The 21205-nt window shown below is 38.9% G+C and overlaps 1 protein-coding gene across 1 annotated transcript; it reads right to left on the minus strand.

Moving 5' to 3' along the window:
* Positions 1–3885: 3885 nt before the first annotated feature.
* On the minus strand, positions 3886–18165 carry c11h5orf22 (chromosome 11 C5orf22 homolog). The gene is made up of 10 exons (XM_035170883.2): positions 17866–18165; positions 13876–14021; positions 11312–11461; positions 11041–11174; positions 9033–9352; positions 8516–8578; positions 7297–7418; positions 5780–5846; positions 5002–5141; positions 3886–4879 (listed from the first exon to the last, which is right to left on the minus strand). The coding sequence occupies exons 1-10, from the start codon at positions 17932–17934 to the stop codon at positions 4723–4725; spliced, it is 1368 nt and encodes a 455-aa protein (XP_035026774.1). The 5' UTR covers positions 17935–18165; the 3' UTR covers positions 3886–4722.
* Positions 18166–21205: the final 3040 nt, after the last annotated feature.

The raw sequence follows: 21205 nt of genomic DNA on the forward strand, positions 1-21205 counted from the left end.
GGCGGAGCAACACTGACACTCACGTTGACCAAGCCGATGCCTTCACGTGCTCTGTGTAAACGCCCCCAGGCACAAAGTGTTTGTGTTGACAACAGCTCAACTCTTTATTTCCATGGTTGTTTATTCAGACTATAATCAGTGATACGTGGAGGGAAACTGTTGAATACGTTCCAGGTTCTGATCCTTTGTATATCCAGTCTATGGTGCTGATGTATTGGACAAGTAATAGCGCCCTCTAGAGGAAATTCGTGAAAATACAAATAGTTTCGTCTTAAATGTCCAGTGTGTAAGATTTAGGTGAAAGGGATCTATTGGTAGAAATTTAATATAAAATAACCCCAGTGATGTTTTCACAAGTGTATACTCATCTAAATTGCACAAATTGTTGTTTTCTTTCCCCTAGATTGGGACCTTTATATTGAAATAATAATAATATATTTACAGGGAGCGGGTCCTCTCTATGGAGGCTGCCATGTTTTTTACAGTAGCCCAGACTGGACAATCTAAACACCTTTTGAGTTTTTAGGACAACTGAAGGCTACCACAGGTTCTCTTTCCTGTTTGGAAGGGGAGGGTGAGGTGAGGGTTATTCAGCTGCAACACGACACTTCACCACTAGATGTCAATAAATTCTACACACTGAACCTTTAATGAAAAAACTACATTGCAAACACATGAGCTGTAAATTCTCCCATGTTGCTCAACAATGTGACCTGAAAAGTACAGAGTCATGTGTTTATGTTAAGAAGCAACTAAAACACTGTTGAGGTGTACAACACTGAATGTCTACACCAATGCTCAAGTGTTAGATACATGGATCTAAAATTCCTTGAACTACTTCTCAGGACTGAAAATACTTTGTGTTTAATAGTATCTGTTTTCCAGCCATGGACTCTTGGTTGCTGTTTGCCATTTTTGTACATTTTATATAGTGAAATGCAGGAAATGCAACTTGTGCAAGTACACATTTAGTCAACATTACTGAAATTATTGTATAATTTAAAATACTACAAATCTTACAGGGACGCACTATTGATTTTACACATCATGGGTACTATTACTCCCGAGCCTGCGAAGGCTTTGAGCTACACGAGGCTGTAGGAGCTTCAATATTGAACAAATAACAGAGAAACGGTGAAATCCATCATAGTAATGGTAAATGGTCTGTATTTATGTAGCACTTTTCTAGTTTTGATGACCACTCAAAGCTCTTCACAGTACAGACTTGCTGTCCATTTATATGTGACCTCTGAGAGAAAGGTCGGGCTGAGTCTACAGCTTCCAGCGTTCTCTCTGTTGTCGACATGTACAGCCTCATATTCTGTTGCCTTTTCTGTTGCTTATGTGAGGTCAGTTTTTTCACGAGTCAGATATAACATTAATATGAAAACGCTCACTCTTAAGACACTATGATTACACTTGACTGTTTGGAACATTATTGCGTTTTTTTTCCTGTTGAACGGGATTTTTTTGGAAGTTAAATATAAACTCAAATCAAAACTATCCTGAAGAATTAAAACTATCCTTAACACATAAACGTAAAAACTACACAAATCAAGTAACATAAACACAACAGTCCAATCAGAGCGACCGGCTCACCATTCGTTACAATATTTTATCACAGATGTTTTTCAGAAAACTGCTGCTGCTGCAAACAGGGACTTTTATAACATTTGATCAATTGTTAAATGTATAATAATATTGGCTAGTACAGCCTCAACCATGACTACGTTGATGAGTTCCTACAGGATTTCCTTTAATTTACTCCCCAAATTCATAGGAGCTGCCAAACCATCAGTGCCTCCACGTAAAGAGCATTCTTGCATTCACACAAAACTATTCTAGTCAACATGACTCACTTTGATCATACCTCTGCTCAAAACATTTCCCCTCTGCTGCCTGGATACTCCATCAGCAAGCTTTAAAAAAGAAAAAAGAAAAAGAAAAAAACCCTTTATGAGACGGAGTCATCAGTCAGGCTGTGTTCTGCCTTGACAAAGAGCAGTCTACAGTAACAGCTTTGATCAATCAGAGACATCACATAATAACATTCACAACCTATTGTTTTTTTAATGAAAGAACAGTTTTTTTTTCTCAACAGCTCAATATTAAAATTAAATTAAATTAGATTCTCCAGTGTAGATGTGTATAGCACTGAGACGGCACTTGTTATTGGTTTGAATTACATTCCTGTTCACACACACTTTCACAGTATCTCACTTCTGCTCTTGTTAGATCTAGTTATTATCTAGATCTAGTTGGGGAACAGGCAGTATGAATATGTTACTCCTGCTATAGAGACAGCACTGAAATATCGAATTCCTGTTTCAAAGACTAATTTGTTTCGAGTGGTCACTGAGTAAAGGCTGACCCAGACTGTTCTGAGGCCAGTACCAATATCAATGACTGAGAGCTTTCCAAAATGGATCACTATATATATATTAATCACATGAACAAAGAGATTGATAAACATTCCCTTAATTCAAAAGAACTGTTACCAACATATGTACTGAGTGGGACATTTTACAGTAATAAATAAAGGGCTCTCTAGTGGAGAAATTATTACTAGCGGGTGAATTTGGGTAATCTGGGACCTTTTAGCAAATTTGACTTCTATGATTTATTCCAATATCTGTTTTACATATTATACCTTTCTGTAATCCCTAAATGTTTTCTTACCACACCAGAAGAAAGATCGGAGATATCGTACTCAGAGGAGACATGACACAGCTTTTAGTGTTCTTTGTGCCAGAAGAGAAAATTCTGTCTGAATTTGATAATCTGGGACACTTGGTAATCTGGGACACTTGCATTATGCTTTAAAAAAGCTTTAATCACCTTGCTTAATGCATGCAAAGCTCAATATTACCAATTTTTTTTAAAGCATTATTAAAATGACAAGGAAAATGAATAAGAAAATATGTATTATTCATAGAAATGTCATTCATTCATATTGATTTATAAAAGTCATATTTTTTTCATAGAGAACCCTAGCCCAAATAAAGTAACTATAATATTCATTTAAAACGTTCTATTAAAGGTGTATCACATAAAAAAAAAAACTCTAATTCAATCAACAGCAGGCAAAAACAACACTAACAGATGATTCTTTCTATTGGGGCTAGAGACCATCATCATCCCCGATCACCCATTGCCGTCTCCACGTTTGGTGAAACCAGTGGCTGCAGACCACAGGACTTCTTCTGTGCTTTTTGGATCATCTCTGTTCTTTAGAGAGCAAACTGATTATGTGCAAGTTAACTAACCAGACCAGATCAGTTTAAACAGACAGGGACAGACTGGATTTACCAATAACTCCTGACAACTGCAGACCATATGTTACATCTGTTTAGTTTATCTTTCTTTCTTTTTTACTTCAGGAAATCCCTTAGTGCATATTCCCCCATTTGAATAACTCGAATTACTGTCCTAGATGATCAATATCAATCATGTTTGAGAAAGTGGGACAACTAAAATGTGTTTGAAAAAAATAAAATTGGAAAAATAAAGTCTCCTTTCATTAATTGTATTTCTTGTGGGAATGGTAAATCCTCAGCCTCATGGAGCAGAGCTGGGGTGTTTTATTGTGTTGCAGCTGAAGTTGTGGCCTCAGATATTAAAGCCAGCTGAGGAATTTCTTCACATAAAACTCTGCCTTAAATACTTCACACATCTGGGGTTAGTTTAGAGAAGGTTAAAGGAGGATTCAGAAAGGAACACGCCAGTTTTCGAACCCATCACTTCTCCCAGCGAAGAATACAAATCTGGTTTACGCAGCTGCTTTGGAGAATCTCATCGTTGTTTTGACATTTGCACAACAAAGAAGCAGAACAGGGGGAGTATCACTACGGCATCAGTGAAAGAAAACAAGGATGATCACCGTGGTCCATATTCAAACGGGTTTAATACAGTTTAACAGAACAAAACTGCACAGACGTTACTGTTATAGACCGAGAGGTATGACAAATATGACTGAATGAGGCTGGAAACCTGTTTTTGTTATGATCACAAATCTCATGAAAAGACAACAATATTTTCTGATTTCTCCACTGTTTGTAAAAAGGCTCAGTAATTTCCTGTAACAGCTGGCTCTGCAGCTTTTAGCAAACTTGACTCAGACAGGAGGAAATGCAGCATCTGTTGGACACTAGTCTCAGTGGCAGATGAATACATGTTGCTGCTAGTGTTTCCAACAGCAGGACAGTGTGTGTCAAAATACGCTACAGTATTTGTGTTCACAGTGATGAAAGAGCATGCTACCCAGTGCAACATTGTCGCTCACTGATGTTTTACACAACAAGGAAGCTCTAGGCACAGAGGAATAACATGAAATAGGCTTTGATACACACACAGTACTTGTTAGTAGGACCGATCAGGGCAGCTTTTGGTCTGCACATTGTTTACTATAAGGAAAAAACAGAATATGACCAGTTATCTTTTAACATGTATTTTCACAGTCATTTGGTTTTTTTCTGTGCACAGAAACTACAAGTTCTGCAAAAACTAAATCCAGGATGATCAACTTCTCTGGCCACTTCAAATAATACTACATGTCATGTAATATTCATGACAAAGTGCCTCAAAGTGACACCTATTGGACAAAACACATCACAACACTTACGACTCAGTGCAGCAGCATCTGATGTGTCATTTTTCCTGTGATTGTCTTTATCAAACAAAGATACACAACATCTGAGAGTGACACGTGTATGTGTGTGTTTGTTAAGAGGCCTGTGGTTGGCAGTCCTGAGTTTCTGTGCTGCTGTGTTTATAGTCTTTGTGTAAGTCCAATGGACCATACAGTGCCTCCAGTACAGCCAGCATTCTGCTCTGGACTGAATCCACCTGTTCTACTGGGCAGTATTCATCTAGACTGGACCTGAAAACACAGACACACACATAAACAAGCACATTTAACTTTGCTTCCTGAACAACAACTCTTTCCAAGATCGGCTTGATTAAAAAAAAATCCAACTCCCGCTTGTGTATTGTGTCGTTTACCTGGACACAGTGACCAGTGTAGGTCTGGGCAGAGGCGTCAGAAACAGCTGTACAGCTGTGATGAGTCTGTCGATCTCTTCCTCAGTGCTGATGTGGTGAGGCAGCTCAACAGTGTCACAGGTTAACCCCGCCTGATGGACCTGAGAGAGAACAGGTGGGGCGGACAGGAGACGGACATCAGATCAGACGGGAAGGGAGGACAAGAGCGAGAGTCAGGGTGAGGAACAAACATGGAAGGATTATTATGCTGCATGTATCTGCTCATAAATAACGGGCTGATAGTTAAGTGAGCCCGAGGATCAACAAAATCATTAGGCAAATTTCATTGCAATCCATCCAATAGCTGTCAAGATATTTCCCTCCAAACCACAAATAATAATAATAAAAAATACAATGATATATGGTGTAATCTTCAAGCTGTTTTTAATTGATTCGTTTGCCTTCAATTCTTCATTTATTATTATTATTGAGTGCAGAAATATATGAGTAAAACTGCTTCTGATGTCAAAAGTTAAATAAATAATAAAATATTCTTAATGGATTAGTCAGTAAGATCAGATCCAGGAGAAAGACTTCAATGGTTGAAAAGAAAGCACACTCATGGCATTGGATAAAATAAGTAATTGTTTGGGTTTGTTTGTACCTTTACACAGTATAATAACACAGCATAATCGTTTAACAATACTACAGATATGACTTTGATACATCATTGTGGCTGTTGCAGCATTTGCACATTCACAGAGCAGATCACAGAACAGTGCATTAACCTTATTCTTACCATCTCGTAGTCGGGCTTCGGGTTTCTTGACTTCAAACTGAAAACCAGTTCGGCTAATGAAGCCATTCTGAAAACACAAAGAAAGTCAGATCACACACTCTGACCTCGTCCAGAATCAATCCCCATCTACTGAGTAGTGCACAACAATTATCTTCTGTCATTTTATCAGAGTGACTGAATTCTTATAATGATTTCATGATCTATATAATGCTCTGAATAAATTCCCACCATAACAAGTGCACTACTTTGAGCTCTCAATGAGTGAGTTATGACTCACTGAGTTATAATGTAAAATTAGTATGATTATTATTATTACTTTTTATGAAAACTATTATTATGAACAAGTAACCTGAGTGTCTGTTAGACAAAGAGAATAGTCACTGTACAATCCTCCCACTGCACAGTGATCCCGCCACACACGTTCTCACTTAGTTTGACAGGTTGTGGGTGTTTACAGATCATATTTCCACTGGTTCCTTTTGTTGCAGCTGTCGGAGCTGGACGACTTCCACCCGAAAACGTAACATGATTACTATAGGCCCTCTTCACAGCAGACATTTTGATACAAAGCACAGGAGTCATTAGTAATATTAAGAACTGAACGGTGTTCCACTCAATTACAGTTCCAGAGGTCTGAAATCTTTGACATTTACTGTCTAAGTGAACAGACATTTACAATACTAATCATGTCATTTGGTTTTATTTTCTCTAAAACACACCACAGTGCAGTATGGGAGTGTGAGCAGAAAGTAATGTGAATGCCATTGTCAGCCCTTTTTTCATACCCTTAAGTTTGGGGTCACTACACAGAGCTTATATTTCAGAGTAAGAGCTCGGACAAGCATTATATACAGTGTAAAACAAACAATGTCCTTACTTAAATTAAAACTGTACAATGTGTTGTAGTCTTTTAATTTTCATATCTTACAGTTTTAGTTTACTTATTTATTTTCCTGTGTGCTTGTTTAATTTAATGATGTGTTTGATTTTTTCCAGATTTCCTGCTCTGAGCTTCTAGCTTACAGTTACTGTTGTGAAAGAATTTATAGTCCCTTTGCCACTGGTCAAAAAAGCAACCAACACTCACTAACATTTGGCTTTTTGTCTGCAATGGGTGGTCTTTGTTCCATCTGTGCTTCTCCTGCATAAGAGCTCTGTGTTTTATATCCTGGGAGAAAGGCATGAAGGCAGGTTCCTACTGCTGAATTCCATCAGCTTTACTGTCTGACATGTAATGGCAGTGATTCAAGCGGTGAGGTTTTTTTATACATTAGCCACATTCCCACACACAGCTCTTAAAGCCATATATTGGCAACAACTGTATTCGCAAGCTGAGTACTCCCCAGATGATGGTCAAACTGATTTGATGTGGGTACCTATTAAGAATTACATTAGCTTCAAATTTAGGGTACATTCTATGTACATTTGAAACCATTTCACATGTGTTTAATTGTGATTAAAAAGTATATAATAATGCAGCGTGGTATAACAGTGAAGTGAATCCAGGGAAGCTTTACCCGAGGTTACCGGCCCAAAATTTAACTGTCTCTTCTCCATCGTCCTGTAGAAAATCAGCAAATGCTGCTTCCAGATCCTCTAACTGATGTATACGACGGTACACACAGTCATCGAGCTCCTCCTAGACACACACACACACACACACACACACACAATATATATCTGTACACATACAACTCATGTTAATTATCAACACAAAACAAACACTAAACAAATTCTTCTGTTCAGTCATTGTGGTCTGGTTCCTGAAATAGGACAAATCACTGCAGCTCCAAGGAGTAAAACAAAGCTTGTGCTCCTGAAGTAACTAAAAGTGAGTGTAGACTATTAGATAATACAAACTTTCAGTGGGTGAAATAGGGAATTAATGTCTGAGTGTCTGCTTCATAGGATTATGTTGTATATTTAAAATATGGACGTACAAATGTTATATACGTTTTTTAATTATTATACTATTACACACACATTTGCTGTGTCTTGCCTCGCACAAACATACTGACAGATCTTTGCTCTAAAACAGCTTCAGTTCTTCATATTATGGGTTATGCAAATGTTCCTCTGAGGTTCTGCTCTGTCAACATGATGGGATCACATCATCTCCGCAGATCTGTCTGCTGCACATTCCTGCTGCTGGTCTCCTGTTCTACCACAACACAACGGCTCTACTGGGAGGTCAGTGAACTCTCTGTTGTGTCATTGTCCATCAAACAGAACACCTTTGTGATGTGGTAGAACAAGAGACTGGCAGCAAGAGCGTGCAGCTGACAGATCTGATGAGGATGTGATGCCATCAAGTCGACATGGAGCAGAACCTGAGAGGAACATTTCCAAATGAATATACTTATGAATTAAAGTTCATAGAAAAAATAATAACACTAATAAAGAAATAGTGAAGAGGAAAATACCAACAGTTTATACTCTGTATGAACATATATACCCACATTATGTAGTACTACTTGTACAACCACAAGTAGTCAAAGTTACATATACAGAGATTTTTTATTTCTAGATTTTTATACATGTTCTTGCACTGAAATTAAATTCTTAGTCCCTCCTCACTCACTTGTGTTGCACAGGTATACTAGTATTTTCCTAAAATGTTCAAACATGTTCAACCTGTGTTTATTGTCCTACAATGTGTGTTCACCTGTAAGAGTGTGGCTGTTGGAAGCAGACTGACTGTTTAAAACCATATTCATAAATAGAAACGTGTCTGACCTTATCAGCATCAGGGCTGGGTCCTGTGAAGCGATAGAGCTCCTTCATGATGGCGTACTCTTCCTGGACACAGGGACAAGACAGAGTCAGACAAAGTCAAATTAAGAATAAAGTTCTCGCTGATCTCACCTCGCGCCCCTTGGGAGAGTAATAACACTTTTGTTATTACTCCAAAAGTGTTTTGTGGACTCAAACACTTCACCCACCCCTACATCAGCACAGTGGTGAGTAGATGAGTGAATTTTCATTTTTGGGTGAACTATCCCTTACATCCATAAAGGTGATACAGTATCAGGATCCATCCCTGTGTGAGATCATTATTAAGTCTTATCTAACTGAAACTTCCTTTAAATGGTGTCCTTGTAACGCTGTTAAAAAGTTACTTTCATCAAACCTCATTAAAAAAGGGTTCAAAATAAAGTGGCAGTAAAAACTCTCTGCAATTGAACACATGACTACATAAAAAGTATGTTGCAGAGCTGTGTAGTGGATTGGAGAGTGGAGTCAACCAACGTACCTCTGTATACATTTCCTTGAAGGGATTCTTACAGGAGAAGAAATCCAAATCAATGTCCAGGATGTATGGCTCTGTCTCACTCAGACATGGAGATATTCTCTTAACAACATAACTGGTTGATCCTTCATCTTCATCATCATCAGGATCATCTCCCAAGCGTGTCCCACCGCTGGACTTTTCTGCAATGATGTTGCTGCCCTCTGCTGGCAGGACTGTGGCAGTTGACTGGGTCTCAGAGGAGCTGGCTTCGCCTGCCTTACTACCCTCTGTCCTGCGTCTCTTTTGGAACAACCCCTCTGTGTCCTCCTGGGTTTTCTTGTCTGAAATGAAAGGTGAGAAGAGGCAGCATAAGGCCGTGTAAGATCAGCATCTATCCTTCCTCCTTAGTGAGCTGGATGAATTAAAGATATGATAAAGGAATGATAGGACACGGGAGAAAGAGAAAAGATGAACATAAGGAAGAATAAAAATAAAAGGAGAGTAACCATTTTCCTCTCTCTCCCCCTCCCCCCTATCTCTCTCTCTTTTCTCCCCTCTTTTCCCCATTTCTGTCGAGGCAGATGGCTGACCACATTGAGACTGGTTCAGCTAGAGGATTTTCCCAGTTAATGAGGGAGTTTTCCAAAGTGCTGCTCATTGTGGGAACTGTTGGGTCTCTCTTTCATTTTTAAGGTCTTGACCTTCTATGTTAAGTGCTTTGAGATAATGCATATCATGATTTGGCGCTATATGAATAAAATTGAATTGAATAATCAAAAGTGAATAGATCAAAAATCAATAAAGTAATAATAAAAAATAATAAAAAAAATAATAAAAAAAAATAATATATATATGTGTGTGTAGGTAACATCAGGGGATGGACATACCATCTCAATAACCTGAACAATATAATGCATGCAGTATAAGTACTACCATAGATTATTTTATGAATATTTTGCTTTTCTTTTTGGATTCACAAAAGAGTTTAAAATAATCAAAGTAACACATTGTCTGAGTCATCAGAGTGGGTGCCTTAAAGGCACATGTTATTTACTGTAAGAAGAAAGGGAACAACAGCTACCACTGTTTTAGAATGCGTTGGATGGTTCAACACTGAAGACCATGCACAGTGAGAATATGTCTTTAACAGCATAGAACAGTTCTGTAGCTGACACTATTTCAGTTGCATGGAGTTTTCACAGATTGCTCATGAAATTTTTGGAAATATATTTTCCTTGTGTAAATCAAACTTCTTGAGGTGAAGCACATTGGCCAGCTCTTTGACCCATTCATGAATCTTGTTACTATTTTTTTTCATTTGGCAAAAGGCATTCAGAGAGAAATACAGCATTTCCCATTAATTACCTATACTGCTTTGTTCCCCCCCTCCAGATTCATGATGATCTGATGTATTTTTTTTTACATCTCTCCTGATAACATCAAAGATTTCTAACTTTGTGTTTGTGCCGTTGATTCACTGCAAACCTGTGTGCAGCGCTCTTTGCCCTGATGTTGTTCTCTCTCTGTGGTCAAAAAAATCCATAAAGTTTATACTGTCTTCAGCAGGCGGGCAGACCTCAGCATAACACCTGCCCTCTCTGTGTAACTGTCAGTTGGGTGCACTTGAAATTGTGCTGCGTACGTTTACTTTCAGCAAAAACAATATTTAGCACTTATCAGCCTGCACTGACCATAAGGAGTCTTTCACAGGACCAAATCTATTGAGTACATGCATCTCCTTCCTGTTCATAATCATTAAGAGGGGACACCACAGTGTCACATACAGCTCTGGTCCCTGTGACACTGACATGTATGGTTTAGAAAAATCTGAAAGTTCAGCTTAAAAAAAAATCTGATGTGATCAGCCACGGGTGATCCCTTAATAAGATTTAAAAAAAGTCCATTTACAAAGGGACCTTTGAGTGTAATGGTGGGAGATTCAACACTGTCCAATCATCAAATGTATTAAATGAACCCATCACCTCCTCGTCTCTTGTACATCTGCCCACAATATACTCCAGGTACATACCTGTGAGTAATGAATGACCTGCTTTGACAGGATTGACTTTGACCACGTTCAGTCTGAGAGGTTTAGCGTTTTCCAGCTGCTCCTCACAAACATAAAGACCATCACTGAGGAAGTAGTCGTCCGTACTGGTCACTCTGCAGAGACAGGAGAGGACCAAGACAGACAGAGGGAAACAGAGGTGGGGAGAAGGTTAATAAAGATTATGCTAAAAGTTAAATCATGACAGCTTTATGAAGAAATCCAGGATGTTTGTGTTGTAGTGTAGCCCTACCTGATGGTGGTGGTGGATGAGTCTCTGCCCACAGACATCCTGTGCTCTCCCTCTCGGATCTGCTGGGCCCAGTATGGATGCAGCCATGCTACCCAGGACACATGGCCGGCATACACCATGGGCATTATCCAGTTTTCTATACTCAACTCACTGGAGGGGAAAAAAAAGGAAATATTACCCCAAATGCCAATTGTCATGGTCCAACACACACCTGTGCACTGCTGCAAGACACTGGAGCAAGTAGTATCTCAGAACATACTAGGTGAGAGGCAAACAGCCATAAAGGACAGCAGTCCAACTGTGATACTGCAGATTTTAAGGTATCTCTCGCTCTACCCTCAACCAAGTACAATAGAGGTGAATGAAACTTTGTTTATGGTGCTTGGAGAACCAAAATGTGACATGAAAAATGTTCACAGTGTCCCATTATTGTGGATTAGGGATTTTCACACTGTGAGCCGTAGCTCCACAGCTGGGGGGACAGGCGTGAGGTGAAGACACTGTGTGAGGTGAAAGGAACAAACAGGCTGGGGTTCTAAAAACCACAGGGAGGTAGTTTTTTGTGATGTGGCCCATTGATGCGGCCTGTTTTTCGGCACATCCACAGCTAACGCTACAGCTGTGGCCGTAGATGGGGGTGTGACACACAGCTCATGGAGGAAATTAAGTTTTTTTTCTTAATCTTTTCTACAATCAGTGGCAAAATTTGTTCCCCCTAAACACACTTGAATTGGCTCTATGGCAACATTATTACCAGCTATAATTCTCACCTAGTAATTTAAATCAATAGCAGCTGTATGTGTACGTGTGTGCACTTGTACAGATATCTTTGTGAGGACCATTTTGAACCGAGAACCTACGGAGCGAGGGCATTTTGGGAAAGTGAGGACTGTCCTCCCTTTCTGACCCACTTTCAAAGGGTTAAGACTTGAATTTAGGGTTAGTATTAGGGACAGTGTGTTAAGAGGGGCACGGGACACAAGGTAACTTTATACTGTATCTAAGTCGTTTTTTAAATATGATTATATTATGGCAAAGAAGATATCCAGATGAATAGGTACCTTTGTGAGGACCATTTTAGGCATAGACACTACAGAGTGAGGACAATTTGACCGGGCCTCACGTTTTCAGAGGACTGTTTGAGTGTTAAGACTTGGTTTAGGTTAGGGTCAGGCATTTTCCTTTTAATGGTTAAGGTTAGGATAAGGGGCTACAAACGTATGTGTGTGTGTATACGTGTGCGTGTGTATGTGTCATCAAGGCAAAATGTAGTCGTGGAGACACCTACTGTAGTGGAAACTACCAGTGAGGAGTTCTTTTGAGAATCATCTTCCTGTCTGTCTGTCTGTGGACAGATATTGTCACTGTGATAGCATCACAACTGTGGTGGTGTGTGGTGGAGATCTCATGAAAGGCAGTCTGAAGATAGATGTTGTGCGACTATAGACTGTATAAAAAGATGGACAACATCCACCCACTGTACAATGAAGCAAAAACATCCTGGATACGATGTTTACCAATCATGAGTCAACCTCATGATTGATTGAGCCTCATGATTGGTCAAGTGTGAGTACAGGTCAATGGAGAGCCTCTTCATGATCACTATTGTGATTGGCTTCAAATTACGTCAACTTCATGATAGCAGCACTTGTAGCCAGGATGTTTTAGCTTCACTGACCTATACTCACACGTGACCAATCAAGAGTCAGCCTCAGCTGTCAATAATGACGTTTCACCCAGTTTTTAATTGCATCAAATAACAAATTAAAACTAATCAGAAACGTGAACCCTTAGGCATAAATCAGTGTGATAGGAACTACCTAACAAGACAAAAATCATCTTTGGGAAAATTATATTTGACGTGTACATTGACTTTTTAGTTGGGTCCATGTCCCATCTGCCACCAGGGGGCAAGTGAGAGTAATTGGCCTCACTTTTAGGAGCTCTTGTGTCGTCCATCTTTATATATAGTTTATGGGTGATTACAGAGTACTTGTGTAATAATGTAGAAATTAATATTGTGTAGGCATCTACACAATATGTTATTGTTCAATCACAGCCATGACGCCCATAAACATTCAGTCAATATGTGAATGAGCACAAAGCTGGCATCGGACCACACTCATCTTTGAGCTCTGCCTTCTGTGATCTCAACTACAACCAGTAAACCTTTGATAAAACATATTCAGAGAGACACTTCCTTCATAGAAAGTAATTAGTAGTTTGAGAGAATGATGATCTATTGTAATGCTTCGGGTTCCTGTGATCAGGGAGAACAGCAGTGGCTCTTTGGTTTGTGGAAACACGGCCACGCACATGGACATTCTGACACTTTTTCTGTGGATATGGATTTCACATAAAGCAGGAAGGTATGATCAAAGAGGAAACAACCACAGTCAGCTGAGTATATGAAGACCTATAAATAACATGCTCTTATTCCCAATTCAAGCCGACAGTGTGAGTGCTCTGTCCAAACCACCTAGCCCTCTTTGACAGCTCACGGCAGTGAGAGAGAATGAACTGAGCTGGATTGTAACATGCAGTATGTTCCAAACTGATCATACCTGAGCAGACTCTCCTTATCAAAGACTGTGTCAGCGGGCATGTTGACAGGGATAAGTAGATCTGGATGAGAGTCCAAATGAACCATCTTTAGGTTCTTGTCTGGGAGGTGCCTCGATGCAATGGCACGGTAGATGTGACACACCACCTATCCAAGACACAGTGAAATAAGCAATTCAAATAATTTGATTATATTATTATACATTGATTATATATATGTTGACAAATTAAAATTATTCTTCGAAACTTTTCATGGCGACATTTTAATGAGACATCATTCAAACTATGAGGTAATTTAGAACTTTAATACTTACAAAACCAAAAGTTATGCTTTTTGGTGACTTTTTGTTGAGCTGTTTAATATTGAATATGTAGGACTTACTAGCCCTAACTAATTACTTAACACAAATGGAATGTGATTAAGATATCTCTTAAAACAATTCTGACACATTACAATATATATCTTCACATGTCCTGTACTGATTAGTCACAATATTATCCACCCATCCATTATCCTTATCCTTTAAGGGTTGTGAAGGGCACATATACACAAATATAGATATATTTCACTTATTTATTGAAATAAATTAAATGACAACTTCCCTTTTCACTAGTGAGAAGATTGTAACTAGCTTAAATGTAATTTCCATTTCAGGAACAACTTCAATTTCTGACATATCAACAGACCATTTTGGATAGGTGCCCTAAATTGCATATACTTTTCCACATGTCACAATATACTTTTCCATCAAACCATGGGATAAAAACATGAATCCTTTGAGAGGGAGCTGGAGCCAGTCCCAACTGACGCTGGCTGAGAGGAGGGGTACACAGTGGACAGGCTTAACAGATATTAAAGGAATAGTTCACCCAAAAATGATAATTCACTCATTATCTACTCACCACTATGCCGATGGAGGCGTGGGTGAAGTGTTTGAGTCAACAAAACCCTTCTGGAGTTTCAGGGGTAAACAGAGTACCAGCTGAATCCAATACAACTAAAGATATTAGGGACTTATCATCAGACGTAAAACAACAACAGAAAAAACACAAGATGTCTCCATACTGCTCCTGTGGTGTCATCCAAGTGTCCGTAAGCCCCGACATTCAAATTAGACTTGAAACAAGGTCATTTACGACGTGTTTTAAGCCCCGTGTTTATGTCACTTGTTTGCATATTCGTTGAGCAGAAATGTCGTTTTTGATATGCAAAAGTCAATTAGAACGAGTGACAAAAGGAACTGTAGATATCTTAAAGATAATAAATATAAGATACTAATAAATATGTAACTTTCACTTATTACTAGTGCCCCTCACATATCTTTGAAATGCATATCTAGATATGTGAAATTTAATTGGATGTCTGAAATTCCATTTTCAGTTGCAGTTTTAAACAGAATAATTATGTGTGCTAATTGATTAATAATTCAATTTTGACTAATCAGAGCTGAATTTTAAAGATATATAATTTCATTGATGATATCTGTAATGTACGAGTAATTGTGAACATCTAAAATGAAGACGGCCACTCTTAAGAATTGTCATGAACTATTGATATCAAGAATCAACATTATGAATAATTGAGAATTGAGTTGTAATTAATTATTTCCCTCGCCAAGGAGGTTGTTTTTGTCTGTGGTTGTTTGCTCGTCTGTTTGTCTGTTAGTAGGATTATGCAAAAACTACTTGACGTGGACAGATTAACCTGAAACTTGGTGGAAGGATGTGCAATGGGTCAGGAGAGGATTTATTACATTTTGGTGCGGATCTGAATCAAGGAGCGGATCCAGGATTTTCTTTTTCAATTTCTCAAGCATTGTGAGATCAGGTGGGTTTTTAAAACATTTTTGTTAATCTCTCAGTGAATAATTCATGGGTCTTGATGAAAAAACCAGGCACGATTAGAGGACTGATATTTAATGTATGCAATTTGGTGGACATCCAAATAAAAACTGTTGGGCCTTGATGGAGTGCCCTTCTGCTTAGAATTATCCATAAATGAGTCTGAATTGAAGTTACGGGTAAAAGTTGACTAGTCATTGTCAAGTTTCAAGAGAAGTGAATTGTAGATATATTTAATTAGGATTGTTAGTGCTGCCAGTCAAAATTACATTAGGGATTCTTGAATGTCAAATAGCAATTGTTGATATTTACAATTTCTGTTACTGCTATGGATGAAATGTTAAAACAGCATACCATACTGTTAGTGCAGCAGTAATGACCATGTTACCGGCACTACAAAGACACAGAAAAGAAAACAATACAATATATAAGCTGCACTTTGCCAGAGCAAATATTGGCACTTAGTTGCCGAGGTTGATAAAATAAGTCTGCAGAGAGATTACTGGAGGCTCAGGATGATTTACCTCTGATCTGGAGGAGAAATCTGGCCCCCAGCCCAAACTGCTGCAGACTTTTGGCACCGAATGAGTTGGTTACAGATTCTTTTTATCTTCCACAACACTCTCAGGACCACTGTGATTATTTCAAACGTATCTGATTAGAAGTCTGGATCTTTCTCACCAGGGCCAGAACTAACAATTATTTTCATTATTAAGATAACTTTTTTCTTGATTAATTGTTTATTCATTGTGCCAGGAGATTTTGACAATTGCCATCACAGGTACCCAGAGCAGAATGCGAAACAATATTATATTTTCAAACATAAAAATCAAATAAAAGGCAATACATCTTCACGTTTGAGATGCTGGTTGCTGTGAATGAAAGACCTGAATTAAACAATTCCTTCAATAGCAAATTTTTTTTAATCAACTAATTGATGAATGGACAACAGATAATTACTGCATCTCTTTTCTTATTTGAATCATTAAGAATATTGAGAACTAAGTTCACTTAGGGGAGGAAGGGGGAACCAAACCAGACCTCCAGAGACAACAAGGTGGTGTAATGTAACCTAAAGTTTGAGGGACAGCTGAAATGAAGGAGGAGCAGTGGATGGATGTGTCAGGAACCGACACGACATCATCTCACCCCAAACACCTGATAGCATTCTGGTCAAAGGCAAAAGATAATGCACAACTTATTATAACGTAACATGAAAATGTGCACATAAGGCTTTTAGCTGCTCTGTGCTGGTTTCCTGTAGCATTTACAATTGATTTCAGGGTCTGAGAGCAAACTACATTTCTAACTCATCATCTGTGGCTGGTTTATTGGAGGTTTCCATATCTGGAATGCAGCCTTTGTCAGTTTCTCACCAAAAGTATTGGTCCCAGTGCCTATAGAAACCAGAGAAGTCAGCTCACTACACATAATCAACACAAAGCTAAATACTTCTCTCCTCACTTCAGCCTTTAACTCACTCTGACTTGTCTGATACCCTCAGACCTGTGCACTTATGCAATTCTTTTACTTTCATTTTGTACATTACATGTATTATACTTATTTTGTACCTCCAACAAGGACGTTATGTTTGTATTTAGAGAAGTGATATCTCTGAGCGTCAACAATCTGGTGCAGCTTGATGGAATTTAAGGGGACTGCTGCATGGGCTTTGTGGAGGTATGTGCTCTACTGAGTGCCATTCTAGTTTTCCATTGTTTCTTGTTGCCCTTATTCATTTATATATATATATATATATATTATTTCATTTTGCATCTTATGTTACCTTTGCTCTGGTATTTTATCTATGTCCATGTGAAACACTCAGTGTGTTTTTTTATTTCTTGCAAAGCACTTTGAGATACATTTCTTGTATGAAGGGTGCTATTCAGAACAAAGCTTATTAGGATTACTGAAGGTGATGTGTAGCAACTTGATAATATCACTAACAATAGTCACCATCATAGTAAACATCATGCAGTGTGGGAATGTTTCTCTGGGTAGTTTGTGGTCAGAGGAATCCACTTTCCTATACAGACTGCTTTTAATGGGTTTATTCAGCTGACGTTGTAGCAATCTGGGTATGCAAACACACACAGACACACAACCAGCTGCACATGTTCAGCGGACACACAACAGCGCAGCCTTACGTCGTTGTGGTCCTCCACGATCCACACCGGCAGATCCTTGTAGACCCTCTTCAGCGGTGCACGGCTCATTTTGACAGAGGGGAACTTCCGCTCACACTGATGTTACCGATAAACGTGACTTCAGGTAATAAAGGTTGTGTTATGTCCTCCTACAGCACACACACACACACACATACACAGTGACACACACACGGTGGCACACACATACACACAGTGACAGGTCGTAAAACCAGCTGCTGACACGGTGCGACCTGCACGAGCGAGCTAACACATACCCCGGAAATGACACCGATTGTTTTTATGTCCGGGCAGAAACAAGGAGCGGGATGAAAACAAACATTCCGTGCGGGTTAAAGCTTTAATATGATGAAGATGACAAATACATTGTTAACGCAAGGTTAATTCAATCTATCAGCTTGATGCATTAAAGAAGAGAAACTGTTGAATTTACAGATTTAGAGACGGTAAATGTACATGAATCACTCTGTAAAATACACTGAAAATACATGTAGCGTTATGAAGCAATATAATTTAAACGTTTTTTGTAGTCATGTTGTCTACGAGTATTACTTATGTATCTTGAATAATTTCTGTATGAAAATACACCAGTGGCTTTGTGATTTAAGTAATATTGTAATACATTAAGTAATAATAATTATATATATATATTACTTAATGTATTTTATGTATATATATATACATATATATAAAATTATTATTATCATTAGAACTTCAGGGATATCAGTCCATTTAGAAAGCAGAGCTTGTGAATCTATTTCACATGCTTTGGTGCAAATGAAAGTGACAACAGGTGCAATTAAGAGGCAAAAGTAAGACAACCCCCGAAAAGGGAACGGTTTTACAAGTGATGGCTACAGACGATTGCTCTCTCCTTTTCCTTCCTGACTGATTCTTCTCTGCTTTTGTGTGAACAGGAGGAGCACTGCCAGAGCTCTACAAAATGACCTCCAGCAGTTTACTGGTGTGCATGTTTCTGACCAAACTGTCAGAGACAGACTCCATGAGGGTGGCATGAGGGCCTGCCGTCCTCTAGTGAGACCTGTGCTCACAGCACCGTGCAGCTCAATTGGCTTTCGCCAGAGAACACCAGAATTGGCAGGTCGGCCACTGGCGCCCGGTTCTCTTCACAGATGAGAGCAGGTTCACACTGAGCACATGTGACAGGCGTGAAAGTGTCTGGAGACACCGTGGTGAACGTTATGCTGCCTGTATCATCATCCAGCATGACCGGTTTGTCAGTGGGTCAGTGATGGTCTGGAGGTACGTCCTTGGAGGGTCGCAAAGATCTCCATGTCATAGCTAGCGGTACCCTGGCTGCTGTTAGCTATTGGGATGAAATCCTCAGAGCTATTATAAGACCTTACGTTGGTCTCCTGCTGCAGGACAATGCCCAGCATCTTACTGCAAGTGGCAAATTACATGAAGCAAAGCATGGTGGCCAAATGGTAAGGCATTGGTATCGTAAACCGAAAATCATGCCTGCAGAACGGTGATGCCAAAGATTGTGCAGTATGGCTACAGCTTCAGTCTGCTTAAAACATGACTACTTTTACATTATCTGCAATAACATAATTATTAATTATCATATGTATCATCCTAAAGGTGACAGTGCATAATAAAAACACAGAGGAGATTTTAATGATAATATATCCAATTTAGGTGAACATTTTTGAAAATCTAGAAAAAAGAAAAAGAAAAAGTTTCCTATTAGATTGTGTAATCAATAAATCTTCCAACACACAAATGGAAAATCAGCTCCTGAAAAGATTTTTCTCAGACCAACTCTATCAGTTGGACCAGTGTGCCTGTATAGATGTGAGATGGGATTTATTCACTATGTGTATATCTATGTGTGTGAGAGACTCTGCTCATATATCCACCCTTTGATCTTGGTGGCCTCTGAGAGCAACGGGAGGCTTTGATCTCTCCCATCCTATCCTTTCGGTTTGGACCACAGCCCATAGGAGATGACAGCAGGACGATGAGTGGAGGTAGCAACACAGACAGAAGAGGGGAAGAGTGGAGCGAGGAGGATCGAAAGAGAAAAAAGAAAGATTAAAAGTACAGCAGCATGCTTGGTGTAGGGCTGGAAGAGAGATTGGGAAGACAAAAGAGAATGAACAAAAACACAGCAGGAAATTTGCTATTGATGAAAGAAAGACAGTAATGGGAGCAAATAGAAAGGAGGACTGTAAGAAAAAGACCTCTTCTCAGGGTAGAAATAATGCTTACTATGATGGGGTATTTTCGTTTTCCAAATAAGATTTATTTCCTTTTTCTCTATCTGTCTTCAATGTCAAGCGGTTCTATTGATAAGAGCTCTATATGCCCAGATTTCGTGTTTTCTGTCTCCACCTTAATTCAGTGGTGCTAAATGTATTTTTTGCTGTGCATTGAAAACCTTCAACAGCAATAATCTTTTTTAGAAATAATGCCACATTTTCATTAACGAATCCACAAAATACAGATTTTACTCTATTACCCTATATGTATATTATTCATTCAGTAGAAACTACCACCACCTTGCAAATTCATTCCCCTGCTGTATTTGCATTAGTCAGCATTTGTGTGTCTGTCTTCACCCAGCTCTTAATTATCTTTTATTATAGAAATTGTTAAAGTAGTGCATGGATGGACTATCAGCAAAGAGCAGAATGTTTTCCCAAAGATTTGGATCCTTCTCACAATTAAACAGAAAGTGAGAAAAAGATTAGCAATAAAATTGGGAAATATTGGCTGACCAACTGCTGCCATGAATTCCCCTTTGATAAAAAAACATCACAAAAGACAAATACAAAACTTTTCCCAAAGATTTACCAAGTGGTCATCATCATCATAAAATTGGAAAATGCACTTTATTACACCTCAGGGTGGGGTTATACAATTGTAAAAGTAATTCAAAGGGAGCTCCTTCACCAGGGGGCGTCCCAACAGTTATTTATATGGTGACACTTACATGTCCTCTGTGGGCTTGAACCTCATGTTTAATCTGTCGACTAAACTAAAACTGACTGTTATCAGCTTCTAGTTGCTCTTGGAGTAGCTCTTTGAGGCATGTAATTCTGTGTATATGAGTGTGTGTGTGTGTGTGTGTGTGTGTGTGTACTGAGCACATTTATGATGGATCACTTTAATGAAATTTGCTCAGTGCTTTTCATCCATTCGCTAACACCCCACTGTTTCCAATCTCTCTCTGTCTTTTGCCCTTTCCACTGACTCTCCTTCATTCTGCTTTCATTTCACACTGCCTCTGAAATGAAAAAGTGTAAATTGTTTTTCCTTCTGATCAAAAGGATGAAAGCAGGGATATACTTGGCTT

This window comes from Hippoglossus stenolepis, chromosome 11, assembly GCF_022539355.2.
Source record: "Hippoglossus stenolepis isolate QCI-W04-F060 chromosome 11, HSTE1.2, whole genome shotgun sequence".
Lineage (NCBI taxonomy): Eukaryota > Metazoa > Chordata > Actinopteri > Pleuronectiformes > Pleuronectidae > Hippoglossus > Hippoglossus stenolepis.